The 27,316-nt window shown below is 41.6% G+C and overlaps 1 protein-coding gene across 6 annotated transcripts in view; it reads left to right on the top strand.

Moving 5' to 3' along the window:
* The window catches only part of SLC4A4 (solute carrier family 4 member 4), a 231,487-nt gene that overhangs the window by 69,690 nt on the left and 134,481 nt on the right, over positions 1-27,316 (top strand). For all 6 annotated transcript variants that reach the window (XM_052683190.1, XM_052683188.1, XM_052683187.1 and 3 more), the window contains one exon: positions 16,657-16,836. In XM_052683190.1, the coding sequence (XP_052539150.1) occupies positions 16,657-16,836 (180 nt within the window). The remainder of the gene's footprint in view (positions 1-16,656; positions 16,837-27,316) is intronic.

Raw genomic sequence — 27,316 nt, 5'->3', positions numbered from 1 at the left:
CTGGTGCTGATGCTGTAGCATCTGTCAGTGTCACGATGCAGAGGGGTGTGCATATGATCTGACTGGTGAGTTGCTGCTCAGCTGCTCCTTGCTTCTGTGCTGGAACAGTCTTAAATCAGAGCTTGCCTTGCAAATTTGAGGTGTTACCACAGTGCAAGTAATTATTCAAGCTCTGGCAGTTTGAAGAGAACTTACTTGCCATAACTCAGAAAATGCATGTCGGTAATTATGTCTCATCCTTTACACACACAGGTACGTGCCTTGTATATAGCTACAAGAAACACATGTGCACCTGATACGTACGGATGTACCCCATGTGCAATCACAGTATGCACTTACCTGATGGAATGATTCAAATGTCAGGTTGAAGGCCCTTGGCCTGCATTTTGTGCAGATTGTTTTAAGTCTCTTTGCTAGACATAGAACAAGGATCTGAAGCACAAGTTTATGAGGAGCGACTGAGGGAACTGATGTTGTTCAGTCAGGAGAAGAGCAGGCTCAGGGGAGACCCTGTGGCTCTCTACAGTTGCCTGAAGGGAGGTTGTGGCGAAATGAGGGTCAACCTCTTCTCCCAGGTAACTAGCAATAGAACGAGAGATAATGGTGGCTCCCCACCAGGGGAGGTTTGTTTTGGATACTAGGAAAATTCTCTTCTTGGAAAGAGTGGTGATGCATTGGCACAGGCTGCCCAGGGAGGTGGTGGAGTCATTGACTCTGGAGGTGTTGAAGAAAAGTGCAGATGAGGTGCTGAAGGGTGTGTTGGAGGTGCATTGACAGTTGAACTTGATACATCTTAGAGGTCTTTTCCAATCGTAGTCCTTCTTTCATTCTGTGGTTTCTGCTTTAGAGATGCAGTGACATTGTTTCAAGAAGAAGATCAGTATGTGTAGAGACCTGAATCTGCTCATTCTAGCAGAGAGAACTTCAGTCAATTGATATTGTTAGAATTTTTCTGAAAGGATTGTACTGGCTGCATCCTCTGTAGAAGGTAACTTCTGATGGAGTTATCTCCAAATGTATTTTTTTTTTACTGATTAATTTTTTATTTTTTTCTGCTTTCATGGGAGAAAAATATCACACAGTTGTTTGCCTTTTTCTTATTCATTGATCTGCTAATAATTTCTTTTTCACTCAGCAGTCAATTTTGATCAAATTTCTTAGGAAGGCTGCTTGAAGTTATTTCTTTGAACTTGTTAGAAAGCAGCTGAGGAGGGGGATGAGATGTTATAATGCCCTTAGAAAGCTGACTGGTTTTCTTGCTTTTGAATATGCCTGATTTAAAACAGATGAAGACAGTTTTTGAAAGTCATCATCCTGAGCATATTAACTCTCCAGAATGGAAGAGAAAAACAGTATGCTGTCACTCTGAGGTAGCAAGCAACTCCTGTATTCAGTCTGTTATTATTATTTTGGTATCTGATTGCCTTGTGTTATGTCTGTCAGATGGAGATACAGCTCTGGATTAGCACATCGCTCACTGATTTGATTATGTAGTGGTGTGGGGGAAGAGGAAGGAGTGGGGGCAAAATGGGCATTTCTGGTCAGCAATATGTTTAGACATTTTCAGCTTGAGGTGGTTGTCGGTCATGCCCTTGCTGAGTAAATGTAATATTAACAATAGAAACCATGTACACATTGCAAAAGAATGTCCTTTTGGCCTAGATCCAGAGATTATTTAATGCTTCTCTAAAGTGGCACCTCAGTCTAATCCTACAGTACATGTTTCTTCTATTTTATTGGTGATATCAGCTGTGGACATTCAGAAATCACTTGGTTGCATATACCCTTCCTATTGTCTTTTATGAGAGAAAGTTAATTGATAAAATGATTATGCTTTAGTTTTCAGAGCTGCTTTGCTGTCGGTAAGTGATGTTTTGCAGAAGTGTCCAGAAATGTTACATGGCGAGACAGAGGGGTCTCCTAGAAGTCCTGTTCAGACTATGAAAGAAAATGAGAAACTTAAGTTTTGCTGGGGAAAATAAGAGAAGGCACTGCCCTGAGCTGAACCTCCTGTGTAAGAAAGCCATTCCCATTCATTTTGAGCACTGCACGTTCCTTTCCTTGAAGGTAACGACATGTTGCTGTAATGCCACTGTTAGGAGTGCTGGTATGTGTGACACAAAGAGATTACTTAATAACCAATTTTGCAACAGGGGAAAAATAAAGCTCCACCTTATCCTTTGAGATAAGGTATTCTTGGCTCCTTAAGTAACTTCCCCCAGGCTTGCCGTCCTGCCTTTGCAGTGGGGTGGAGGATGCAGGATTTCAAGTCCGGCAGCTCTCTTACTTGAAAGCAGGGTAGCACTCTGGCTGTGGCCCATAGGAGAAGAGACTAGCTCTCGTGTAAAGTATTTTGTCCTGTTTTTCAATGGATTCTCAAAGTAATGGTGTGGAGAGTATACCTTAGCACTGAATTCCAGAAGAACTTCTGTTACAGTGAAAACTGTTCTGTGGATTTCATTAACATTATAGGATTTACTGCATACATAGCCTAAAACAGGGACTTTGTGGGAATGTCTGGGGACATCTTTTGCCTTTTTTGCTAATTGCTCCCCACACTTCCATCTTCCTGTTCTTGACCATGTTGTGTCACTACACTTTGTTGGTAGAAAGCTGTGCTATGGTGGTTGGATCAATGAAGAGAAACAAAGATTGCTGTGAAAATCGTTACCTTCATTAACAGAAGGTAGAAGATATGAAAAAGCTGTTCCATTTAGCCATTTACTTTGTTTTCTTCTTTTCTTCTCCCACTGCAACCCTCAGTTTTTTATGACTATAGACAGGCCACCTCTGTTTTCAGAAACAATCAGAAGACCTGTTTCATATCAATTCAAGATTCTAATTGCTTCTGAAATAAGTACAATAAAAAAAAAATTGATCATGTGAAGTCTAGCACAGAATGTACTTCATTATTTTTCTTTGGTACCTACGCTAGTCAGCGTAGGCTGCATTTCATTTAGTTTACAGAATCACAGAATTGTAGGGGTTGGAAGGGACCTCCAGAGATCATCGAGTCCAACCCCCCTGCCAAAGCAGGTTCCCTACAGCAGGTCGCACAGGTAGGCATCCAGGCAGGTCTTGAACATCTCCAGAGAAGGAGACTCCACCACCTCCCTGGGCAGCCTGTTCCAGTGCTCCGTCACCCTCACTGTAAAGAAGATCCTGAGCACATTTGTGCGGAACTTCCTATGCTGCAGTTTCTGGCTGTTACCCCTTATCCTGTCTCCACACACTGCTGAAAACAGTCTGGCCTCGCCACTCTGGCCCACACACCTTAGATATTTATAGACCTGGATCAGGTCCCCTCTCAGTCTTCTTTTCTCAAGGCTAAACAGACCCAGTTCACTCAGCCTTTCCTCATAGGAGAGATGCTCCAGGCCCTTCACCATCTTCGTGGCCCTCCGCTGGACTCTCTCCAAGAGATCCTTGTCTTTTTTGTACTGGGGAGCCCAGAACTGGATGCAGTACTCCAGATGAGGTCTTACCAGGGCAGAGTAGAGGGGGAGGATCACCTCCCTCGACCTGCTGGCCATGCTCTTTTTAATGCACCCCAGTAAGCCATTGGCCCTCTTGGCCACGAGGGCACACTGCTGGCTCATGGCCAACCTGTTGTCCGCCAGGACACCCAGGTCCCTCTCCGCAGAGCTCCTCTCCAGCAGGTCATCCCCCAACCTGTACTGGTGTATGCAATTATTCCTCCCTAAGTGTAAGACTCTACACTTGCTTTTGTTGAACCTTTTGTTTTGCAAAAGCAAGATGCTGAGGATTTAGGGACTGCCTTTTTTTTCTCTTTCTGTGCAGCAAGTGACATGACTTGGGACCAACAGACACAGATGGGAACCTGAATGCTGCCCCACACAGTAAAAACAGGATGAGTGGTTTGGATTTTCCCAGCTGCGAAGTGTTTGGATGAAAGATTTCAGTTGAAGTTCTCTCCAAATTTGGTTCTCAGGACACTTGACAAGATACTGAAACGTGCCTTTATCTGTTTTGTAAAAAATGACAAGGTCCTAGTGCTATGGCTCCAGTACTTTTGGCAATATACTAAATCCCTATGGAAAAGTTGGGAGGTGTTTTTCTGTGTGTGAATTAATTAAGTCAATTGTATAAATGCTGTAAATTCTGTGAAATGTAAATCACTCGTAACGTGGTTTGTTCAGAACTCTGTTGTCCTTCAGATAATATCACTTGAGTCATTAGTTAGCTTGATGTTAGTAAATCTGTGAGCATGTTTACTGTTGGCACTTTCCAACCTGTGTCTGTTTCACCTACTGTTGCATGAAGTATCTTTCTGGTTATTGCAAATGCTTTTAATATGTTGGTAGGGATCAGGGTTAGCTTTGAAGATGCTGGGGTTGTGAGAGAAGGTGCTGAGAACTCCTGAAAGCTCTATGAGGGAAATCTGCAAAGCTCATATGGTGATAAACTGATTTTACATAAGGTAGCATTGATCTGCACATATAGAAGAAATGCAGAAAATGGTTTTAGAGCAGCTGAGTCAATATATGATGTATTTCACCCACTGCAAAGAAAAGATTGTGGTTTTGTTTTGTTTTGTTTTGTTTTTTTAAGCAAGGATAAGTTCTGTACTGCATATAACGTACTTGGCAGCAGAGTGATACATTCTATACCATTCTGACAATGGCTTTCCTTATAACCAAGCTAAATTTCACATTTTAGTTTGCAACGATTTCCCTTTGTCCTGTTGCAACAGGCCTTGCTAAGGAATCTGTCCCTTTTTTTGTCTCTTTAGTTACTGAAGGGACAGCTCCCCTTTACATACTGAGCAGGTCATCTTAGGGATCAGTCATAGTATTTACTCAGCTCTAGGGGTCACATTCTGCTTCTATGGACATCTTCTGAATCCATAGCAAAGCAAATAATTTGATCATTCCCTGCCTCAGCTTCTCATCTGCAAATGGACCAGTTACACTTCCTGTGGCTGCTGAGGGTTGTTAATGTTGGTAAAGAGGAGCTGCCATGTAGTAGGAGTTGCACGAGAAACAGCACCAAAGGCTGCTTTCCAGCTGCTGAGGTGATTCACCCTGACATGCAGTTACTCTTTTGCTACGTTTTCAGATTCCTCCGTTATGTGGTGGATCTCACATAAGCCAATGCACACCCACCCAGTCTGTTGATCTTTACATTGCAACATCACATGCTAGCAACTTAGACTTTCCTTTCATTTGGATTGTATTTCTACTCCTGTTGCCCAGCACTGTGGGAACTTCCCTAGAAATGAAAAGAGAGAAAACTTCCCGGACTGAAAAGAGAGACAGAAACCCATAGTGCTTCCTGAAAGGAGCAACAAGCCTTTTGTAAATGTAGCTTTTGCTACATTCCTTCCTATCTGATGCCCTGCTGGCAGGAGCTTGGCCTTCTGATACACCCAACCTTAGCTGCAGTGTGCCTTCCAGAAAATAAGCTGTTGCCTCTCTATGTTGAATTCCAACTGCAGTCTTGGAATCATGGTTGGCAGTGGGGCTGTTCTCCCTTATGATGTGGTACTGCAGTGTTGGGAACTTATAAGGACTTCCCCTGAGCTGCTTGACCCTTGCCAAAGAAATGGGATGCTGGCTAGGTAGATCTCTGCCTGGCATGTTGTGGTTGTGCATCATGTTTTGGTTGCTGATTTGTTCCCTGTCTTCACTGTTTGTTCCTCAGGCTTCAGACAATTGACTCTTGATGCAGCAAAAGATGGCTAGTACTTCAGGCTCTTAAGAAAACACAGGCTTTGCTTCAAACACCCTTGTGTCCATTAGCATTTATAGTAATCATGATGATACAGTAAAAATTTATAGTAATTTGCTGTGCTTACAAAATCAGAGGAAGAATATTGGAAGTTTTTATTCTGGAGTCAGTGGCCTGGAAAAATGGCAGTGGCTTCCAACTGAAGACCTAAGTACATATGCTCAGTAGCTATGAAAATCAAGGCTCTTATTTATATTGGACAGTGATCTAAAACCTGCCTGCCTGTATTCATTTAATAGGGCTAATTGCAGGTAGGTATTAGCTTGGTGATTAATGAGATAGAAATAGGGAAAACAAGGCCAAGATTTTCAGGCAAGAAGGGCTGTTTTGGATATATCCATTTTTGGGTGGTAATTCAGGGCATTTCTAAAGGAGACTTGATTTTTAAAGTAACTGTGATCAGTTCTTGATGTGGATACCAGAAAATCTGAAGGTACTGTGTGTCTGAACAGCTTAATCTAAAACTTAGAGCAAGCAGCCGTGCCCAGCACAACTCTCTTCCTCTGCTCTGCTCCCCAAAGCTGCGCTTTTGAAAAGTTTTCTTTAAGTAGAATCCAAGCAATGCTGACCAGATTAGATCAGATAACAGCAGGGCAGGTTCGGTGGCTTCTGTAACCTCTCATAGCTCCAAAGAGGAGAGAAAGAAAAGCAGCTTATGGGGTTGTGGGTAAGAGTCTAGCAATGGCTTATATAAAGCTCAGTGGTAACGCCCCAAACACATTTATTGTTATGTGTAAACAGTGTCGGTCCATTAATTTATAGTGGTATCTTTTAGCTGCTATTGGCATGTGCCTTCTTGGCTTCTTCAGACACACGTTCTGATCCTTTCCTAGCAATGACGGACTGAATTTCCTGTTTTTGAATTTTGTGGAATTGTCTAAAAGCCAGACGAAGACCTTACTTTTAATTTTTCTCTTCCTATTTTAGACCTTCCTGATTCAATTATGTGAGTTCTGTCTTTTAGAACTATTCTGTTCTCTGAGGCTAGCACACATTTTAAACCTGCTTCACTGGAACGGCTCCTGAGTCTTGCTAGGAATGCGGCATTTTGTCTGGGTCATTGACAGGCAGCAAGTGAGCATATGTTTGAAACTGAGAAGTGCAAACTTCAGAAAGATGGCTAAGAACACTTTCTGTCTGGCTAACTATAGTCTTGTTATATGGGAAGCTTTTAAAGATTGCAGAGGTCATCTCACACGAAGATTAAACCAGCCTTTTGAAGATACTGAAGATCTAGGAGCTTGCTGATAACAAAAGATTCTCATACTTACATGCTGTCTTCCACTACCCAGTTCAGTTCCCTTCCCCGTGTAGTTGTTTTAGTGCATGATTAAATACTGAGAAGTAGTACAAATACGTAATGTGCTCTTTGCTCAAGTTCACAGCTTAATTAAGTAATTCAGTGTATGTTCATTGCCTCTCTTGAACTTTTCCTAGCAGTGAAGATGGGATCCATTATGAGAGCTGGCAGAACTGAACAGAGCTGTGCTGTTTCTAATCTTGTCCTTTCTTGCTTTATCTTTCAGCTGAAATCTAGTTTACATTTTGTCTCTCCCTGAACCTCCATTTTCTCTTTTGCCCAGTACTCCTCACTACTTTTCTGTTTTCCTCATGGTCTTTATTAGATTGTGAACCCTGTACTGAATGTTATAGTTGCTCTGTTTATAAAGTGCTTGGCCCCATCCCTCAAAAGCCCATCATCTGATCAAGTCACATGGACCATTTTCTTTGGCCAGCAGCCACATAACATGGAGTAATTAGCTTATTGCATATTGTCATTTTAAATGCCTTAATGCCTGAAGGCCATCCTGATCTCATTTTGTTCAAATAGCTGGTTACAGGTTTTTGCAGTCATTGTAGATGTGAATTATTCTATTTCTGCTGGTCAGTCTCTTGCCCAGCATCCTTTGTCCAAATCCAGGCATCCACTTGATGTTTCTGGTCCTCTGGTTTGTGTTCAGACCCTTAACAGGGCTTTGGTTCCCATCATGGAAACCTCTTGCAGGGGTGATTTTGTGCCCAGGCATCAGCACTGTGAGACATGCATGTTTCTGCACTACTGAAATTGTTACTGTGACACAAAGAGCCAAACCTGTTTCAGTTACAGAGGCTTTCCTCAGTTTGGAGAGAAAAACATCTTTTATGTGGTTCTGCTGCTCCTTTACTCTTGAAAGCAGTAGTGATTTGAGTCTGATTTCTCTCTAGTTGGAACATCTTTTTGTTAAGATTTCACTCAAATTTCAACAAACTACTCAATGAAGCCTTGTGAGCTTTACCTCTTGGTAAATTCCTATTTATCTGGAGAAGTAGAGTCTAGAGTCAGTGTTCTGAACATCCTGTAGGAACTAAGGGCTGAGCCCAGGAGTGTGCCTGGTCAGCTGAAGGATTGCTTATGGCTTTTAGTATTGGCATCGGTGTTCAGATGCATTAACAGGAATGATACTTGATGTTTACACTGATGTAGAGGAAATAATGTCCCTTGTTTCTGATGCACGAACCAGTTGTATTCACTGTCACGCCTTCTGAATTTCCGTGTCCTTTCTATCTAGAATTTACATCCCTCTGATTGAAAATATTCTGGTTTGTCTGTTGTTTTGTGGAAACTTGCATTTTCATCTGTGGGAAAGTTAATGTTCTTTAGATTGCTTATGGGAAATTATTAGGTACTGTATGATATAGGAGGGGAGGATTGTTTCTGTTCTGTACTAGCTGTGCCCTGAGTGGAGTGCTGCCCAGGCCGTGCATCCTATCCCATTTGCACTTGGGCACATGTTGTGATAGCTGCATCCTGAAGTGGGAGCTGGTTGGGGTGGAGGTGCCAGCCTTGGGAGATGGTTACTACCTGTAACCCATTTGAATCAGGTAGAGTTAAGTGCACTTAGCTCAAAGCAACGTGGCCTTTTGTTCTTATTTCTTGAGCTGATTTGAAACTAAGCAGGGCTTACTTCAGGAGTTTCTTAGTGCTACTTTTAGTATCTCCCTTTTAAAATGGATCATCCCTGTGATTTATTTGTCCTTCTGGCCCATCAGCTTTTTATGTCATTTATTTCCTTGGATTCTTGCACGAAATGAGAGATATCCTTCTACTGCCACTTCAAGTTTTGAAAAGCCATTAAAAACTGCACAGACTCACTATGATCCCCGCGATGTGTTGCCACATTAAGCTGTGTGCTTGGCAGCAGCAGCACCTTACTGTCCATAAAGACACAAAGATGTCTTCTGACAAAGCGTGCAGCAGGCTGCATCCCTTGGCAGTCTCACCTGCCAGCCTCATGTGACCTCAGAGCTGCTGCAGATGCAGGTCCCCAAATGTTGGGTGACTCTATGAAACGACCTTTCAATAAAGGCAGCAACTCATAAATAGTAAGAATAAAAGCCATATGCTGTGGGAGTGTGTCAGGAAGCCACATATATAACTATAGCTTCCTCACCCTGGGGACATCCTCTGTTTCAATTCCACCCAGGTATGAGACAGATTTGTTAGGCTATGAAAATGGGCAGAGAATGGCACACCTTTGCCTTCCTGTGTTAGGTTAGCTGTATCTCAAAGTTGGATAAAGTTAGCTGCCATGTGCTGAACAAAGCCCTTCTTGCATGTAGCCTGAAATTTCTTCCCAGGCCTCCATTCTGAGTGCCTGGACACACACAGCTCCTGCAGTAGGAGGCACAGGTGGCCAGAGCAGTAGGCTTTAGGAGAAGAAGTTGGCTGCATAGACATATTAGATGTAACCACATGAGCTTGTCCAAGCTTGACAAGGTTTAATATGACTATCCCTGTTCTTTGGAAAAGAGCCTTGAAAGTGAAAATAAGGCCTGGCTGAAAAGTGCTGATACTTGACTCATTTCCATTGCTTTATAAACTTGTAATTTTAGTTTCTGAACTTGTTTTCTTCTAAGGAGCCAATCTGAGTTACTTTATGGACTAGTCTGGCCATGCTCAACATTTCAATAGACCTCATTATGTAGAAAGGATTTCTTCCTAGATGTTATGTACCAGGCAGGCTTTATCCTTGATCTCATAACTTTCAGCTCCGTCCTCGAACCGACCAAGTTTTGGTTTTGCAAAGCAAAAGCTATTTCACCATTTTCTTAAGAGAAGAGAGTTCGTGTTTTAAATGAGTGACAGTGTTATAAATGAAGTGTAATCACTTTCTGCTTGTTGTTTGGGTGGAGATAACTGGAGTGGCAAATGAATGTCATAGTTTTTCTAGTAGTAACCTACACTTGGATTATTGCCACTGTCACTGATACAGTATTACATAAACATGTTTAAATACATCACATAAAAGGCTTTGTGAAAAGACCATTGTTGCAGGAGGAAGCTCCCCAGAAATGCCTAAATTCAGACTTTGTGAGAAGTCTGAGAGAACTGCACAGCTGTTTATAATTGTGTGAGATATCAGGTCTATTCTATATGATTCTTATGGGAAGATTTGTTTTTGTTTTTTTTTTATTGATGAGATGGTAAGAAATTATAATGCTTTTTGAAGCAAATGTCATTCCAGAGCTAGTTGGGAAAAAACACCTTAACTCTGAATTTCTTTCTCTCTAGATACGTTTTTGCCATTTGGCACTTGTGTTAAAGCTTGAATAAATCCACGTGTTTCAAACAATATATACAGCTTGTGCTTCAGAGGCTTTGGGATGTCAAGTTTGGGACTGACATAATTATACTGAGAGTGAGTAATTCCCTGCCCCAGGCACACTTCCCATGTGGGCATATCCCAAGATCTCTTCATCACTTACATTTAGCCAGATCCGGAACTGATTGTGCCAGACTTGTCCTTGTTCCTTCACAGAGCTGCAGTGCCCATCTGTGAGCACTGAGCAGCCATGTAGTGTGCTCGCACAGCACGTACACCCTGCCTTTCACTCTCTAAAAAACATCGTCCTTTCTTTCTTGGACAGAAAAGGATCCTCACAGACAAACTCTTCAGGCTTGACTCGAGGCTTGTACTGCAGCAACTGCATAAACCACCGAGCAGTATTACTGGTATAGAGACATGGGAACCTGGTGTGTCATATACATGTGCAGAGCCTGCCTTATCCTGCATCTTTCTGCATGCCTCAGTGGGCAATGGGGAAACAGGTACCTGAAAGGAGGCTGGGATGTGCAGGTAGCACGGGTGGTCAAGCTATGCTAATACGTGAGTCTGGCAGTGGAACTGCACCCAACTAACTAATGGGTGACAGACAATTTACTAAGGCTGAAAACTTCTTCAAGCCTGCAAATTTCTGTGTTCTTATTTTTCAGTACACATTTTTTTGTCCTCTGTTTGTGTTTCTTTAATCCCCAGGTTCCCTTAAAAGGAATAACTCTGAGAAGGACTCGAGAGCATAGTTTTACATGGAAACAGTATGCTTGGGGGCCCTGGCTAGTTGAGACAGGGTGTCTAGAACTGCTTTCTTCCCTCATGCTGTCAGCATGCTGCTAGGATCAGCATATGAGTGTGCATGACTTGAAATTCAGGCAGCTTCACTCCCAGTGCTTTAACAAGACCATGCTTGGCCAGGAGAGAGACAAGAGATGAACAGATATTCCTGGGGGGAGGGGGAGAGAAGGGAAGGGAATGCTATATTTTACAAAACTTAGATTTAATAATATGTGAGTGAGTTTTCAGTGATAAAACTGATTCAGGGAGACTGTTGTGCACATACTCTAAGTTTGGACCCCGAATCATTAGCTGCTGTTCTTTAGTATCTCTTAATGAAGGAAGAGATGCCATTTCAACCAAAATTTTTCAGGGAAAAAATATCTCTGTGATGAAGACTGCTTCTTGCTTTATTAATGAAATGAGCCAGTTGTGTTCCAAATTTGGTACGCAATAAAGTTTATCTCTGGGCAAAGAAAAGTTAGCTTCAAAAGTTATTGCAGAAATAAGTGGGGAAGCTGTGACCCTCTGCTGTCCTTCAGAAGGGGAAAAGTGCAAGTTGCTTTTGCTTGCAGGTCTTGCTGTGCATTTTAGGAGATTCAACAGCATAGTGAAATTCATGCCTCTGGTCAACCAGAGCATTCTAGAATGAATGAAGTGCACGCAGGGAATAGTCATTTTCCTGGGGGAGAGTGGGTAGAGAGGGAAGAAGAGGCTGTAAACACAGCGGGCACCACAGGAGGAAATGTGCAAGTGGCTTGTGTTGAGTGCACAAGAGAAGTTGATGGCTCAGTGGGACCTGGATGACCAGGAGAAGTTTAGCACTGGGCTTTATTCTCCCATCCTCCACCAAGCTGCCGGCTAGCAGTGTGGAGCATGTGTGTACTGTTAAATTTATCAGGCATTGCCGTTTGTAGTGAATTGTTCTCATGGGAAAGCTCCGTTAGCCCAGTGAGTAGGAAATGTCTCAAAGTTGTGCATTGAGAGTATGTGTCAATTGTTTCCTTCCAGGCATTTTGGGAAGGGAGCCTAGAACTTTATCTCAGCATTTGCAACAGCGTAAACAGATGCCGAGTACTTCAAGTATGCAGAAAAGGAAAACATCTTGATTGGCCACTCTGAACAGACTGTGAGAGAAAAATTAAAAAGAAAAGGGAAAAAAAAAAAAAAGGGGGTGGGAAGGCATGGAAAAGGACAAAAAGTGACGTTAACTAAGGCTCTACCATGCAGAATAGTGAAAAGCAGTTAAGTAATGCAGATGTTGGCCTGTATGTATGCAACTTAGTTTCATATCACCAAAATCAGTTCTGTGCACACATGATCAAAAGATTAAAGAGATTGTCCAGTTCTGTTGGCAGCATATTAAAGCATTAAGACCATGGGCTTGCTATGATGTGTTTGTATTATCAAGCTGACCACAGAATTAAAGTGATTCAAAGGAGGACGTTGTCTAAATAGAAGAAGTCAGAATCACCTCAATCTATTTTCATCTGGCTTTTGCATTTGATCTTGTAAGAATTCCTTGGACAGATAGCACTGCCCCATGTTCCCATGTTTCCCAGGAGCCATCCCTACCCTAACACCTGCTACTTGTGCTCAGATAAGATTTCTCTATCCCTGTGTAGCATTTATGCCATCTGCTGTGTTACAGCTGATATTTTCAATTTCTGGAATAGCTTTCCTGGTTTTGTGTGCCACAGCAAAGACTTGTTTTCAGATGTTGATCTGCAAGTCTTTCTGTAGGTTTCACCAACTTTGGCATTACTGCTCTGCCTGTTTCCAAGGGCCTCTGTGTTTTGAGCCCATTTTGGAAAGATTGTTGTGCTGGTGCTCTGGGCTGGAGGCAGCAGATGCCCATCCCTTTCCTCCTGCCTTTGTTGTACTGCCTCACTTTGGACCTTGCTCGATCCTGGATTTCTGTTTCTTTTTTCGTCCTGCTCCCTGAGATGACAAGTTATTGGTACTGTGCCGGATGGTTATACAGTGTTGGCAGCCCAGAGCATCAGGAGATGTGCACGTAGCAGTGAATTTGCTGGCTCCTAGACTGTGCACTGTGGAGTTTCTGCAGTGAGCTTTATGATGCCTTACACTAGACAGAACTGGCTAAAGAGTAACTTCACTCTGAGAGATTTTCAGTAACACCCTACTATTTAATGTCTCTATATTATTAGCATTATACATCTTTGTATCTTTATATTTTATATTTTATGTTTTATTAATTCAGTGTGACCTTCTGCATAGTGGCAGCTTGTACAGAAACTACAGCTTGCTGTAGCACTCTGTTCACCAGAAATGCTGTGATTCGTTTTGAGAGCCATCACCAGCACTTACTATGTCTGTGATTGAGCAGGGAGTTCTTTTATAAGCCTCTGGTCTCTGTTACAACTTACAGAATCATAGAATCACTTTCACCTAACAAATTAGTTTGGAGCCAAAATGCATCACATTTAGTGCCAGTCTAAGGATGAGTGTGTATCTTATTGGAAAATTTTTTCTCTTCTAATTTTTTTAGTCTTTATGAATAAAAAAATGCAGTTTTTAAGGAGCCTTTTTTCAGATGCTTTTCTATGCTTTAGTAACTCAGTAACAGTTTGCACTTAAAATTTTTCATTTGTCCTCTGTGTTTGCTTTTTGAAGGAGTTACTCTTAGAGATCTGTGCATGTGAATAATTTTACTGGGCTATGAAGCATGCATGTGGATGGGTGTGAGAGGCAGTGTTATATGCATACGGCATGAGCTATTTTCATAAGCCTCTAGCCCTATCCCCGAATAAAGCTCATTATTCCATTCTTTGCATAGTCCTTGGGCTATACCATTAGCTCTGTTAAAATTGTTGTCATGAAGGGCTGTGCTGGTCAAGCAGCCTCAGATGCTTTCCGTATAACATTTCACTTGCACAGTAGGTGAACAACTCACCAAACTTTACAGCTGGCCTCAAGAGTGTGTGGAATTTGTAATGACAAAAGCAGAGTCTCAGCGAGGAAAGTACCAGACCTGACACCTCACAGATAAATTGAGAGAAAGGTTAGGAGTGCATTTTTGAATAGGATATTCTCAGGCTCTTGTCCCACATACAGCTCTGCCTGTGGGCTGCCTGATCATCCATCATCACACATTGTCATTGCTGATGCACTGCTGTCCCTTTTGGTGTTCTCAGACAAGGTGTCTCACAAGAGAACAATGTTTTCAAAGGCTGTTTTTCAAGGGAAAGAATAGATTGTTATGGAAGTTGAGGATTTTGTGACAACTTTTTTTTTTTTTTGTGACAAAATTTTGAGTTTCTTAATCTCAAAGATTGGACTTAGAGCAATTGCATACACAGCGAAGTTAACTCATAGCTGCTCTCTGTAGCTTTACTGTTTTGCTGGCATTTCCAAAGCAACTTCCTGCAACTGCACGAATAGGTGCTTAATCTGGAACCATGTAATGCTGCTGAAAAGGAAACAACAGTAATAGGTGCAGCTCACGGATGATCTCAGAGAGCAGTGCAAACTGCATTAAGGAAAGGAAGATCTGTGGAGATGAGTAGAAAGCGGGGGCTAGTTTTCCACCTTACTTTCCCAAGTGAAGCCTGACTTTTGTTGCTTGCTTAAGTCAGTTCTTAATTTTTAGTAAAAGGGAGAGAGGTGTGGGCACAGTCTGCAGGACTCTGTATCTGGTATCAGAGAAGCATATCTGCCTTGAGATGCCGTCACTGTTGTCTTCTCAGGTGCCACCCTCATGACAGAACCTTCTGTGGGTTTAGGAGTGATGAAGCTTATCATAGAATCACAGAATGGCCTGGGTTTAAAAGGACCACAATAATCATCTAGTTTCAACCCCCCCTGCCACAGGCAGGGTTGCCAACCACTAGACTAGGCTGTCCAGAGCCACATCCAGCCTGGCCTTGAATGCCTTCAGGGATGGGGCATCAACAACTTCCTTAGGCAACCTGTTTCAGTGCTTCACCATCCTCTGAGAGAAAAAATTCCTCCTAATATCTAACCTAAACCTCTTCTGTCCCCTTCACTTTCTGCAGTGTGTTTCAGGAGAGCTGATAAATATCCTCTCTGGGAGATAGAGGTGGGTGCTGGAGTCAGGGCCGAGAGTGTTTTATCTGTGCTCCTCATCAAAGCCACAGCAGTCACAGAGGCTGGTATCTGAAGGCTGCAATGTGGGATGGCCTCTCCTGCCTTGAAGGAGCCACCTGCCAAATGAGTTGGTTCAGCAGGAAGGATTTCAGCTCCCCTAAAGCTGAAGCCTTGGCCTTTTCCTGAGTATGTGATCTGATACAGTTGCATGTGTTTTTAGCAACTATCCATTCATGTGAGGTGTAAGTATATGTTAAAAATAGCTGTATATGAGGTGTAAATATATGCTAAGAATAGCTGTATGTGTGGTGTAAGTATATGCTAAGAATAGCTGTATGTGAGGTGTAAGTTTATGCTAGGAGTTGATGTATATGAGATGACTGAGCCAGTGACTCTGCAGAAAGGTAGCTCAGCAGAAATTCATTTCTGGGTGTGAGCAGAAGCAGCTGACTATATGCAGATAAGACAGTTGTTCTCATGTGCAGTTGGGGCTCATTTATTCAGATAAATGTACTTAAGTTAGTAGTAGGATATGTGTATTTAGCTGCACTAGTTGGATACATGGAGAAATGAATGGGGAAACCAAATTTTGATAAAAGCATAAGACATCATCATTTATCTGAAGCAACTGCTTTTAAAGCTTGAAGAAAGAAAGCAGAATTATCTAGGCACAGAGAAAGACATGTTTTCTTTAATCAGAAGGAAAGGTTTTTATCCCAGGCTGATAAAATATGGAAAGCCCTGAAAATAAAACATTTTTTTATCAAACCCATCAAAAGGAAATAGCACTTGGCAAATGTACATGAAGTGCTCTATTTTGAAATAAAAGCCTTTAAGAAAGGGAGAAGGCATAATTTGTATTTCCAGTGAGCATACAAAATTTGGTACTTCATTCTTACTTTGGAAAGCATCAAGAACTTTGAAGTTTGCAGTAACTTGTATCGGGAGTCCTTCCTTGCTGCTCTAATATCCTAGTAGTAGTTGGATGCACAATGGACTGCGTGCTCAAGAGATATAAATTTTGTTGCTCTTTGCTCTTCAATTGAACCGGATCAGTTTGCAGAAAATAAGTGTGCAGTCTGACCAATGTATTTTGCAAAACAAATGGGAAAAAATAATGTGGAATTTTTTTAATACAGTTATATATTGTATTGCAAAATTAGTATGATGGCCTTCTGTGGTGGTTATTTTTATTTTTAAGTGAGTCAGGAGGACTGAATAATTATCCATGTTTCTTCAGTGGAATGCTTTCTCAGAAATTACTGTATTAAAAATACTGTTCCAAATGGTTCTTCAGGAGTCCATAGCTCACTTTTGGAGCCAAGAAACACACAATGTTAGGCCAGTAATGATGGATACTTTGCTCACCTATCTGAATGAAATGCAGCATGAGCTCTACTGACCATTCATGCACAGACTGCATGCAGTCAAAGTCAATATTTGCTGTATTTCTGTTTCTTAGGTCATCACACTGTTTACATTGGGGTCCATGTGCCGAAGAGCTACAGAAGAAGGCGGCGTCATAGGAGAAGACCTGGGCACAAAGAAAAGAAAGAAAAGGAGAAAATTTCTGAGAATTACTCTGACAAATCAGACGTAGAAAATGCTGATGAGACAAGCAGCAGCATCCTCAAACCGCTCAGTAAGTACTGGTGTTGATTATCACTCACAACAGTGGTCCATTGTCTAGTGATTTGCTCCTGATCTGATCATGATGGAGAAAAGTGGATCAAGGAAAACAGTCACCTTGTGTTGCAGGATCAGAACAGTCAAAATTGCTTGCTATCGGATGGTGGTTGTGACTTGGAAAAGGCCAGAGCGGATATTTCATCCCTCTGCGTTACCTCAGTTTGCTCCTGAGCTGGTGCCAGTCAGCAGGCCAGCGTTTTTAGAAGCAAGTTGACACTGCGTGTAAGGAGATAGCAAGGAAACACAAAGACTGAGGACGTGCTTGGACAGATCAGTTGCAGCTTCTGCCCTGGCTCTCAGGATGAATATACCATGGTTCAACCACCCTGTGATTTCCACTAGAAACGGTGTTCTCGGAGCAGGTAGATAAGCACCAAGACCATAGCTATAGGCTGTGAGAAACGCATCCTCCTGGGATTTGACTTCATTGTGTTAATAAGTTATGGGGAACAGCTCAGGATGGTATAGCTCAGATTCTTGAGAATAATTCCAGGTGGTTGGAGTTCTAGTACACAACTAGCTTGTAAGTGAGAAAATGCTTCCTGAGCTACAGGGAGAAGAATGCAGGGGTCTTAAGACCTGGTCTTTGAAGAAAGATGCAAGTTACTCATTTTGAAATTGTGCTGCTGCATAGTTATTGCATTTAAAGACATAAACGTGGGATCAGGTCAGTCATGTCTGTAGGCCAGGGCCTTTTATTCTCAGTAGTGCAGATGCTTCAGAGAATGAAAAATAAGTCGTAAAGACCATTTGGTCTTTCTCCAGTTGTTCCCAAGGAAGTGTTCTTGTCAACTCTCAGAAACCAGTAATTGACTTAAGACAGAAATAAATAATTGTCTGTCTTCAGGTGCTCAAGAACTTCAATGTTATGTTTTTACACTTAAGTCTCTGGTTTTTTTTTTTTGCATGCCAGTGACCAAACCTGTAGAAATTCATTTTTGGATTCTGGATATATTGATTTCCTGGGGGAATAATTTCCAGGAGCTGATGATTCTGATGGATTAAAAACCTATTTCTTTTACCAGATTTTGCTTTGATGCCTTTTGTTTTGCTAATCTTTGTTTCTGATGTTTATTTGAGAAAAGGTAAACTGTATTTTTTTTCCTGTTGTTTTCACATTTCAGTATGTTCTTGTCTACTCGTTCTTAGCATGTGAACATATGCAGTCTTTTCATCTCTGTCTGAGCATTTCTTCAGTCTTTTCCAACCTGACCTATTTGCATTATGTACTTTGGGAATGGGATCAGTTAAATCCCACGCAATATTACAGGTGACCCATGCAATGGTGTTAATATTTACATGATTTGTAACTTTTTCTGTGTAGTTGACCATCTCATGTATCCAGATATTTTACCAGGTTCTGGCCGTGGCTTGCTGTTGCGCACTGGTGGCCAGATCTTTTTACAAGCAGGCACTGTTAATTTAGAACACTGTAAAGGATAGGAGTAGTTCAGGTGACTATCTTGGATTTCCAAACATTGAATGACTTGCTGTCTCATCTCCTCAGTTTTTTTCCTCTCTCGTTCTGCATGTGTAGTGACACCAGACCTCCTTCAGAAATTTCTCCCTTTCTGTTCTTTATAAGTGTTTTTTTATTTCCATTTAGTTTTCTGCTCCTTAGATAGTTAATGATCTGAGATAGTTGGATATTGAGGCTGTACCAGCTTCAGTGTTTCTTACTGGAACTTTGTTGAAGGTTTTTGAGTGTCTGGTTGGCCTATGTGTGTGACGTATCCAGCTGCTCTTTTTCCTGACATGAAAAACATGTCCAAGAGAAAATCAGTTCTCTGCAGATGAAAAGAACCATGACTCACCAACCTAGTCTGCCTTTCGTTACTAGCAATCGTGGCAAGAAATCTCAATACAACCCTTTTTTTTATTTGTTTGTTTCATTTTTGTTTTTAATCTAAAGTTCGTTTTCAAAAGAGGGCTAAGAACACGAGTAAGAAAGAATGGGGAAATGAAGTATTTTGCTTATATTTGAGGCACCTTGTAAGAAGAGTATATGTGACATGAATTGAAGTATCTTTTAGAACTGAAGCTTAGAAGAATGCGACAGGCAAAGGACGTTTGAGAGGGAGTGAGGGGTGTGATTTGGCAAAAGGAGAAAATATGATTGCAATTTTGCCCCAGTGGAGGAAGAGTTGAATTTTGATTTTCTTCTTACGTGGGGGAAAGTAGAAAAAAATAGAAGAAACAAGATGGGAAATGCAGAGCTTGGAGACAGTCAGGCCTAATTTAGGGAGAGCGAACATTAGCTTAACATGCCAAACATTATTTTACATTGATGAATAGTTATAAAGGGATGGCACTGGTCAGAGCTAGGCCAACTGTGCAGAGTCCTGGATCTACACTTGGGGTACACAATGTTTTGGTGCCTTCAGAGAAGAAAAAATCTGTGCTGGATGCCAAGGAAAGCAGAAGTCCTGAACCCAGTGTGAAGGGACCTGAGAATAGAAGAGCTGAGGTTGGTGCAGTTTGTAGGATTAAGAGCTGCTGGGACAGCTGTGTTAAGGGCCTTTGCAGAATGTTCCTTTGCACAATGGCTGGATGTGACCAGGGCTAGTCATTATCACCTATGCTGAGCACTAAAAATGGTACTGGATTCCTGCAAGTTTAGGGACCTGCCAAAAACCAAGACTCAATTAACACTGTGTGGCAGGTATGATGTATAAGATAGTTGAGAATCTTCAGAATTCAGAGTCTTCAGAAATTATTCAGAGGGGAATAATACGTGTATGAAAGCATAATGAGACAATAAAATGAAAGTGCCGTTTATGTAGCTACTGGTGAGATGAGGGGACTGAATGGTGAGATATTGGAATCTTTTCCTTAGTATTGGAAGATTTTCATATATTCTGGGTTGGTTTTGTTTTTTTTTTGTTTTTGTTTTTTCTCAACTATATTTTAAAGCAAGCAAACCCCAATTTTATATTAAGGAAACCCAAACATTTCAGGGAAATATGCATTGTGTCTGAGTCTACAAAAACAGTAATTTGCGTATCTACTTCTCTGTTGTTTTTTGCAATCATTAGCTTGGCCAAGTAATTGTCACTCCAGATGGAGTATAATTCTTAGTTTGTCTTCAGATATAAGGACACGTAAAGACTGACTTGTGAAATCTCTATTAATTAAATTGTCTAAACTGTACTCTGAACTTATGATTTTTGAGCAGAAAGCTTAAGTCACGTTTTTATTTGATACATCTCTTTTATTTCTTGATCTGTGAAGTCTAAGCCTAAATATTTCACCTGAAGTTGATTCCTCAGCTTCTTTGGTAAAAAACTCTGTGATCAGATTTTGCCTAAATTTGAATTTGAATCAGGACTTCAAACTGCTTATACCACAGAAGCAAACCTGATGAAACATGTCTGCGGATGGAGTCGAGCAAGCAGTCAGTCCATAAATGCAAATTTGCCTATGAACGTTTTGTTCTGGCTCAAAACCAGCCTAGTTACACGTTGTATTTGAGAACTGGTGCGATTTGGAAGTATCAATACTTCTTTAAAAAAAATAAAATCTATGTCTTGTTCAGCCAAGCAAGCCATGCTCTGAGAGTTTATAAACAGCCTTCAACTCTCCCATCTGGAGAGAGTTAGGCAAATGGAACGTGTACAGATGGACTTTACCTAGTGTAACTTACTGCTTAAGGAAGATGCCTGCTTTAAAAGCCCGGACAGGAATATCGTGTGATGTGCTGAGGAGGAGGAGGTATTTAGGCGATGTTCCTGCTCCAGAGCCCTTTCAGGGTATTCCAGGCCTGCGGGGGCTGTCTCTGTGCTCAGAGAGAAAATTGGTTCACGCCCTTGTTTTCAGGCAGGACTGCTGACACTGGTGCTAGCTGAAATGTGGCTTCCTTTAACCGCAGACTGTTACAGATCCCTGCTCCAGGTGAGGTATACCAGCACCTCAGTTCTAAAAGTAGCCGCTCTAACTGGCCTGGCCTTGCCTTTCAATTACAACCAGTAAGAATGAAATAAACTTTTAGCAGTGGTTATTCGGTACCATCCAGGAAGGTGGCATGGAAGTATTCTTGGGAAAAATGTGTATGATTTTATTACTTTAAGCAGGCTTTAAATAGCCTCTCCTTACCTGCTTTAAAACACATATGAGAGTGAGAAAACATATATTTATGCTGTTGGAACACTGAATTGTTTCTAGAATACCTGACCTGCAGAAGGAGAAGTATGGCCTATTGAAAGAGATGGAGTAAAATAGGGTTTTCAGAGAGAAAATTAGTAGTTTTGCAGTGCTAATGTCTGTGATATTGACCTGCTAGAATTTTAGGCACATCATCTGTCAGTCCTGGTTAACCCTCCTGGTGGGTTGGAGGGAAGACTCAGCTGGAAGTGGGTGGAAAGCCACGGAAGCTTGTTAGCTGGCATGTGCAGTGGTGTTAAGCCTGGTTCCGCCTCCTCAGGTCAGCTGATTGCTCATCTTGATACAAGGCAGATTATATAGTTTGCTTTACTTGCAAGGAGTGAGAAAAGGGAGGAAAAAGGAAAGCAGATAGATGCTTCTTTTTCTGCTAGGCTACCAGCTGAACCCATTTCCCTCTTCCTCATTCTTTCCCACAGCCACGTAGAGATTTTTTCCGTGAGGAAGTGCAGCTCTGCTCAGTCTGGGAAGGGGTTTCATCTCGATGTGTGGTTGCTCTCCAAGTTTACTTGGCTCACCTCCCTGCTACTTGTTTGAGGTGGCTCAAACCCAATGGAAGCGTGCCTTTTGGTGAGCACTGAAGCAGCAGGCAGCTTGTAGACACTTTTGGTGTACACAGCTGCAGGAGATTCTTTGTGGAAACACCAGTGCTTGTACAGAGCTTGTTTGGGTTACCTGGCCCAACCCTGTGCTCCTTAGACATGCAGCACAATAGCTGATAGATATAGATCTCTCTTCATTTTGAAACTGATATAGTGTTTGGAATAACAGTACTTGACAAACATGGTACAGACTTAAGCATTAGAAGAAACAGAGGTAAGAAAATGGAAAATTCTTGTTTAGTTTATCTGCAAGGCAAACAACTTCTGAAAGTTAAGAAACTGTCAGTGTATATTCAGAACTCTGAATTCAGTGGCGAGGGTAAAAACCTTTTTATAGGCAAAAGTGATTTCAAAGCAATGGAGAGCAAAAAGCCTTAAACTGTAAAAGTGCCTAGCCCTTTCCAAAATTGTAGTCTAGGATTGGTTTTATAAATAATAGCTTGCAATACTGTACCTCAAGGCGTTTTATATAAAATAATCACTGAAATGATACCAGTAACATAGGTTGCAAAATATTTGAAAATTCTCCATTCTTCAGACCTTTAAAGCCAAAATAGCAATAAATGTTCTCAAAACTTTCATGAAATTAACTTCCTTTTGTCATTTCTCATTTTTCAGTTTAAAAAATAGGAGTGAGAAGGTGTTAGCATGGCTCTTTTGTTCTGTGTGGTGATGCAAAATGATATTCACTCCTCTGCTTTGTAACATTTTGCAGACCTGTTGATACGGTTTGCAGACTTGAGGAGAAGAGCCTTCATTCACAATTTTTGGAAAGGAGGTGATAGGCAAGTGGATCGCAGCATCTTAGGTCCTTGAGTTCTCTTTCCTCTGAACCACAGACTCTTGTTGGCTGCCTGACTTAAGTTCATCAAGAGTACATGAAAACAAGACGTTGGAACGGAGTCAATGAAGCAGGATAAAGATGCAGTTTCCTTTGATGAAACAATAAGCTGTCTGCTGTTGTTGCTCTTCAGTATTAATTAGGATAAGGATGAAGTTGCCCCATATTTATAGAAATTTACATGCATATGAACACACAGACACACATTCACACGTCTTTATCCTCCTCTTCTTCTCTAAAGACCAGGAGGAAGTCTTAAGCAGTTCCCTTTGCAATAAGGGCAATAAGATTAGATTTTCCTAGTATGTTATTGATATTGGACAAGTGTAAAAGTTTTATGCCACAAATTGTGGGATGTTGAGCCGCCCTGTGATTCCGTATGGCTTACTGACAGTTTTAATTAAAAAACTACTTGTGGATCTGAAAAAAATCACTGTTGCTGAAGTGAGAGTTTTGTGTGAACTCAGCATAAGGCTTTAAAAAAATATGATGGAGGAAAGGAAACGTAGTATTTGCAGTGTAGTGGAAATGGGCATTACAGAACATATATCCTTGTTCAGTGGACATCAAAAATGACTGTGATACTTAGCATTGGCAAGGGATTCAGCAAGTGCACAGGCTTAAAAGCAACAAGTACTAAAGAGGCACCTGAAAAACTGATAACCTGCAGTTTGTAATAGTATTTTCTTATGATCTGCATCCTTTAAGACAACACAGTCTGAATTTGGCAGAAGTGAATACATGACAGGTGGATAAATAGAACCACAGAATATACATTTTGGAAAATCTTCAGCTGTGAGTTGAGGCCATCTTTCATTTTACACTGTTAATGGCAGCTGTTCTGCACATGGTCCCATGAGGGCTAGGCTTACTGAAGGTTTTCTAAACCAGTTGAAGGGTGTAACTATGACTGTGTTTACAGGACACAAAAACAGCAACGGGGGAGTAAGGTTGAAAATCTGGATCTGTCTGTCAGTGTGGTTTCTAGAGGACTCGTATAGCAAGAGAGAGTGGGAAGGGAATGATATGTCATCCATCAAAGGTTTGCAGTTTACTGGGAGAAATTCCTCTTCCATTCGCCATTAATAGTTCTTGAAAGTTTCAGTACAGAAATTACTCCTGAGGCCTAAGATGTGAGTTAGGAGAAGAAAGAGAAAACCATTGCAGAGTCATTTTATTAAGGTACTATTTGAGGCTTGTGCTGTCTTTTTGGATGGTGATCTCTCACAGTGAAGGTGAGGTTTGGGCTGGATAGATCAGATTTGCTGTGCAGGCAGCCCATTACCCCCATACAGATGGCTTCTTCCTGGGCTGTGGGTTAATATGCAGCTTTTAATAATTTTTATTTAAAAGGCATATTTCTCTCAAAACTGAATTCTATATAACCTGGTGATAGGAAAGGTGGAACCCTAGAGAATCTGGCCTTCTTGAAGCTTGCTGTAAGTTTTAGGTACATGTGCTAAGTCTGTACTGATGAATACTTGCATTTAAATAGTGCTTGGTAGGATGTTTTACATGGAGAAAGAACTGTAATTATAATGCATTGTCTGAGCCTGACAGATCCTTTAACATCAGTTGGCACCATTTTCTGAAAGGTGGTTAATCTGTGCTTGGTTTATCGAGATGCCTCAGGGATATAAAAGATTTTGTGGTAGGCAGTCTTGTAGCATGAATTCACCATGGTGATTTGTTTAAGTGGAGGCTTTTTTCATTTTTAATCCGAGTACAACAGTTCATCTGTTGGTTCTGGCTGCTGTGGGATGCACCAAAATTGATGTCATTAGTATCCTTAATTTTCTTTACATCTTGTTTTGCTTCTTGCATAATGAATACTTTTTTTGGCCCTTTCAGGTTCTTCATGTCATCTGATGGATGTAAATGCTTACATAGCAGTGGTACTCTGTGTGCACAGAGATAGTTTGGAACTATTTTTGTCTATTCAGAGCACTACCCCTGACAGTATACCAGCCAGGGATCTCTTGAGGCCAAGCTGTTTTTCTGATGCATTCTCTCACTTGACAACACAATCTTTATCTTAAGAAAGCCCACCTAGGGGGCTGAAATCCCAGTTGAATCCGTTGTGTCCTTGATTCTTTTAAGTGCTTCATCACATCCATAATTCCTGCTGAACATACATCCAGCTGTTTCTAGAGAACTAACTGTCCCACCAGTGGATCAGATACAATCTATTCACCTTATGCTTCACAGATCTTCAGAACCATCGCTTTCTAAGGTATTTGTGCCCTTTTGTTCAATGCCTGTTCTTCTAAACAGTTTGCCTATGCAAGGCCTGAAACATTTTACATTGCGTCAGGTATGCAAATAAGTCTCATTAACTCAGTAGGTTAGGGAACCCTCTATGCTCAGCCTGCAGGATCATGAGTCTCTCTGGGGGCACAGTGAGCCTTCGTGTCTACAGAAAGCCCATCTTGTCCTGAGGCACAGGCAGCAGACTGTCTGTGGCACTGCCTCGATGACAGCAATGAGGGTTTATTGGAAACCACCTATAGGAAATGGAATTAGAGACATCAGTCATACCTCCTGGAGAGTTTTTTCAAGCGTTCTATTGCAGGCCTCTCTTCACAAGGTGCAAACTTTGCAACTCTTCAGCACAAAGTTACCTCTTTTCAGGAGTGCTTGAACACAAAATGGAGAAGTAATAACACCGCAGTGTTAGAGAGGTGATCGGTGATTCCGCTACAATACAGCTTGCCCAATCTGTAGGTGCACCAGCCTGATCCAGAGACTACACATTAAAATGCACATCTTGCACACTTATAGAGTTATTCCTGTTTGTCTTATGCTTGAGTGTGAGGTGGCTTATATGTCTTCAAAAGAATGTGTTATCTCTTCGGCTTTTCTTCAATGGACTTCCTATCTCTTCATATGCAGTAAGATTTATAATAATCTAAATTTCTGGTAACACATCCCAGCTTGTAGTGCTTGCTTTTCAGGCAAAGGTCCTGTATTATTGAGAATGTCCCATTTGATTTTCAGTGAGGAGTGGAAGTTGCCAGTCTAACTGTGGAGCACTCCATCCATAAGATAGAATTAATTCAGTGGGAATGTTTAAATATCAATTTGGGAAGGCTCAGACTTGGTGTCTACCCCACAAGTTCATTAAACCAGCAGTTATAAATAGCAAGAGACAGCTACATGATTGAAATAAATGGCCCTACTTGGCAAAGCATGTGCAGTACAGTCCAAGGGTGTGCATCTTTGCATTCCCAGTGTTAGATTTTTCATCAACCCAGTTTCTTTTCTGACTCTTTAGTACATGTGGTGGGATTTTTCAAAACCTTTTAGCTTCAGATGACTACAGTAAGAGCAAAGCCAGAGTAGTGTTGAGAGTCTTTGAAAAATACCAGAAAGGATGGCAAAATATCTTGATTTTTTTATATCAGTATTTTACATAGGGGTGATCAGGGGGCTTTCCCATAAATGCAAGGGAATCTGAGTGCCTTTAGTGTTCTGGTCTTCAGGAGCTACACAGCAAGCTAGTGGATTTATGCCAGGTGGTGAAGTCGGTTGAAGCATGTCTTTTCTCTGCTCTTCAGATCTCTTAACACTACAAGTAATGCATGTAGGTCACACGGAGCGTAAACACAGCAGTAATTACTGCTTCGATTGCAAACATGCCTTCTGCGTAGCTGGGGGCCCATCGAAGTGACTGTTAGGGTGCAGCTGGCTGAGTAAACGGTGAAGGGTATGGGAAGATGCTCAGGGGAAGCCAGGCTGTGGGAAAGAAGCAGGTGAGGAGGTCAGCATTGCCTGTAAGTGCATAGCCAGCAGCTGGGCACTGTACTGCGTGCTGACACAGCCTTCTTGTCTGCTCTGACAGTGCAGAGAGATTGCATAATGCAGGAAGAGACCTCTCCATGACTTTGCTGCACATCTGATCATGCAGCATGAAGATGGCTGCTTTCTGGGGCTGAGTGTTTTGTTAGGGACCTTCTTTCAGCAGGTCAAACCACTTTGATCCCTGGTGGATTCCCTCATTTTGCAGTTAATAGCTGTAAGTGGTAAGGTCAGGAAGCCCTCTTGCCTTTCACTGCAAGGGTTACAAAGCGTTAGGTTTCGAGAAGGATATTTTTGGGTTTATGGCTGGGTTCAGGGAAGAGGGAATACACGGTGACTTCAAAAAATCCCAGGGAAACATGTGGAGGCAGGGAGTTACTTTAACAGTCAATTGCTTGGCAGGTGGAGAGATATCTTGTAGATGTGGGAGTGACAGAGAAGTGACATTTACAGGAGAAGGGTGTTCTGAGCAGCAGTTAAACATAACTCCCTTACCCCCATTGATTTCCCACTGGCAAGGATTGCAGTTATTTTCTGGATGGTTTTTTTCCAGTTTCTTTGGCCCCATTCTGGTAACTGCAAATTCTTACAGCTCTCACTGAAGCACTTTTATAGGATGAAGGTACACTGTGATGTGAGTCTAACTTTCAAAGGTTTCTTGTTTTTCAGACGTTTAATTAAAATAATTGATTACTTTGTAATACTGATTGATTGAACTTTTTTTTTTTAATCTTATTTCAACTAGACTTCTTCATGAGCTAATCACATAAGGGCTTCTTACAAATATTAGACTTGCTTTAAACACTTTATGCTTCCTTAACACCTAACACCCACCTTTCAGCATGGCTAAAATTGGCCTTTCAATACAGAAGGATGCATTGTGGTCAGGTTTTGCCCTTACTGTGCAGTTGTGAGAGCAGGGCTGTATGAGTTGGACAGCAGGTGCCAGGCAGAGAGAGATGCTCTGGAGGACCTGGGAAGAGCAAGCTACTGCTTTTTGGTTGATGTTTCTGGGTAAGCAACCAGTGCAGTTT

The sequence above is a fragment of the Tympanuchus pallidicinctus genome, unplaced genomic scaffold, assembly GCF_026119805.1.
Source record: "Tympanuchus pallidicinctus isolate F22 unplaced genomic scaffold, pur_lepc_1.0 scaffold2, whole genome shotgun sequence".
NCBI classification, from domain to species: Eukaryota; Metazoa; Chordata; class Aves; order Galliformes; family Phasianidae; genus Tympanuchus; species Tympanuchus pallidicinctus.
This window is presented reverse-complemented; position numbering and strand designations above follow the sequence as displayed.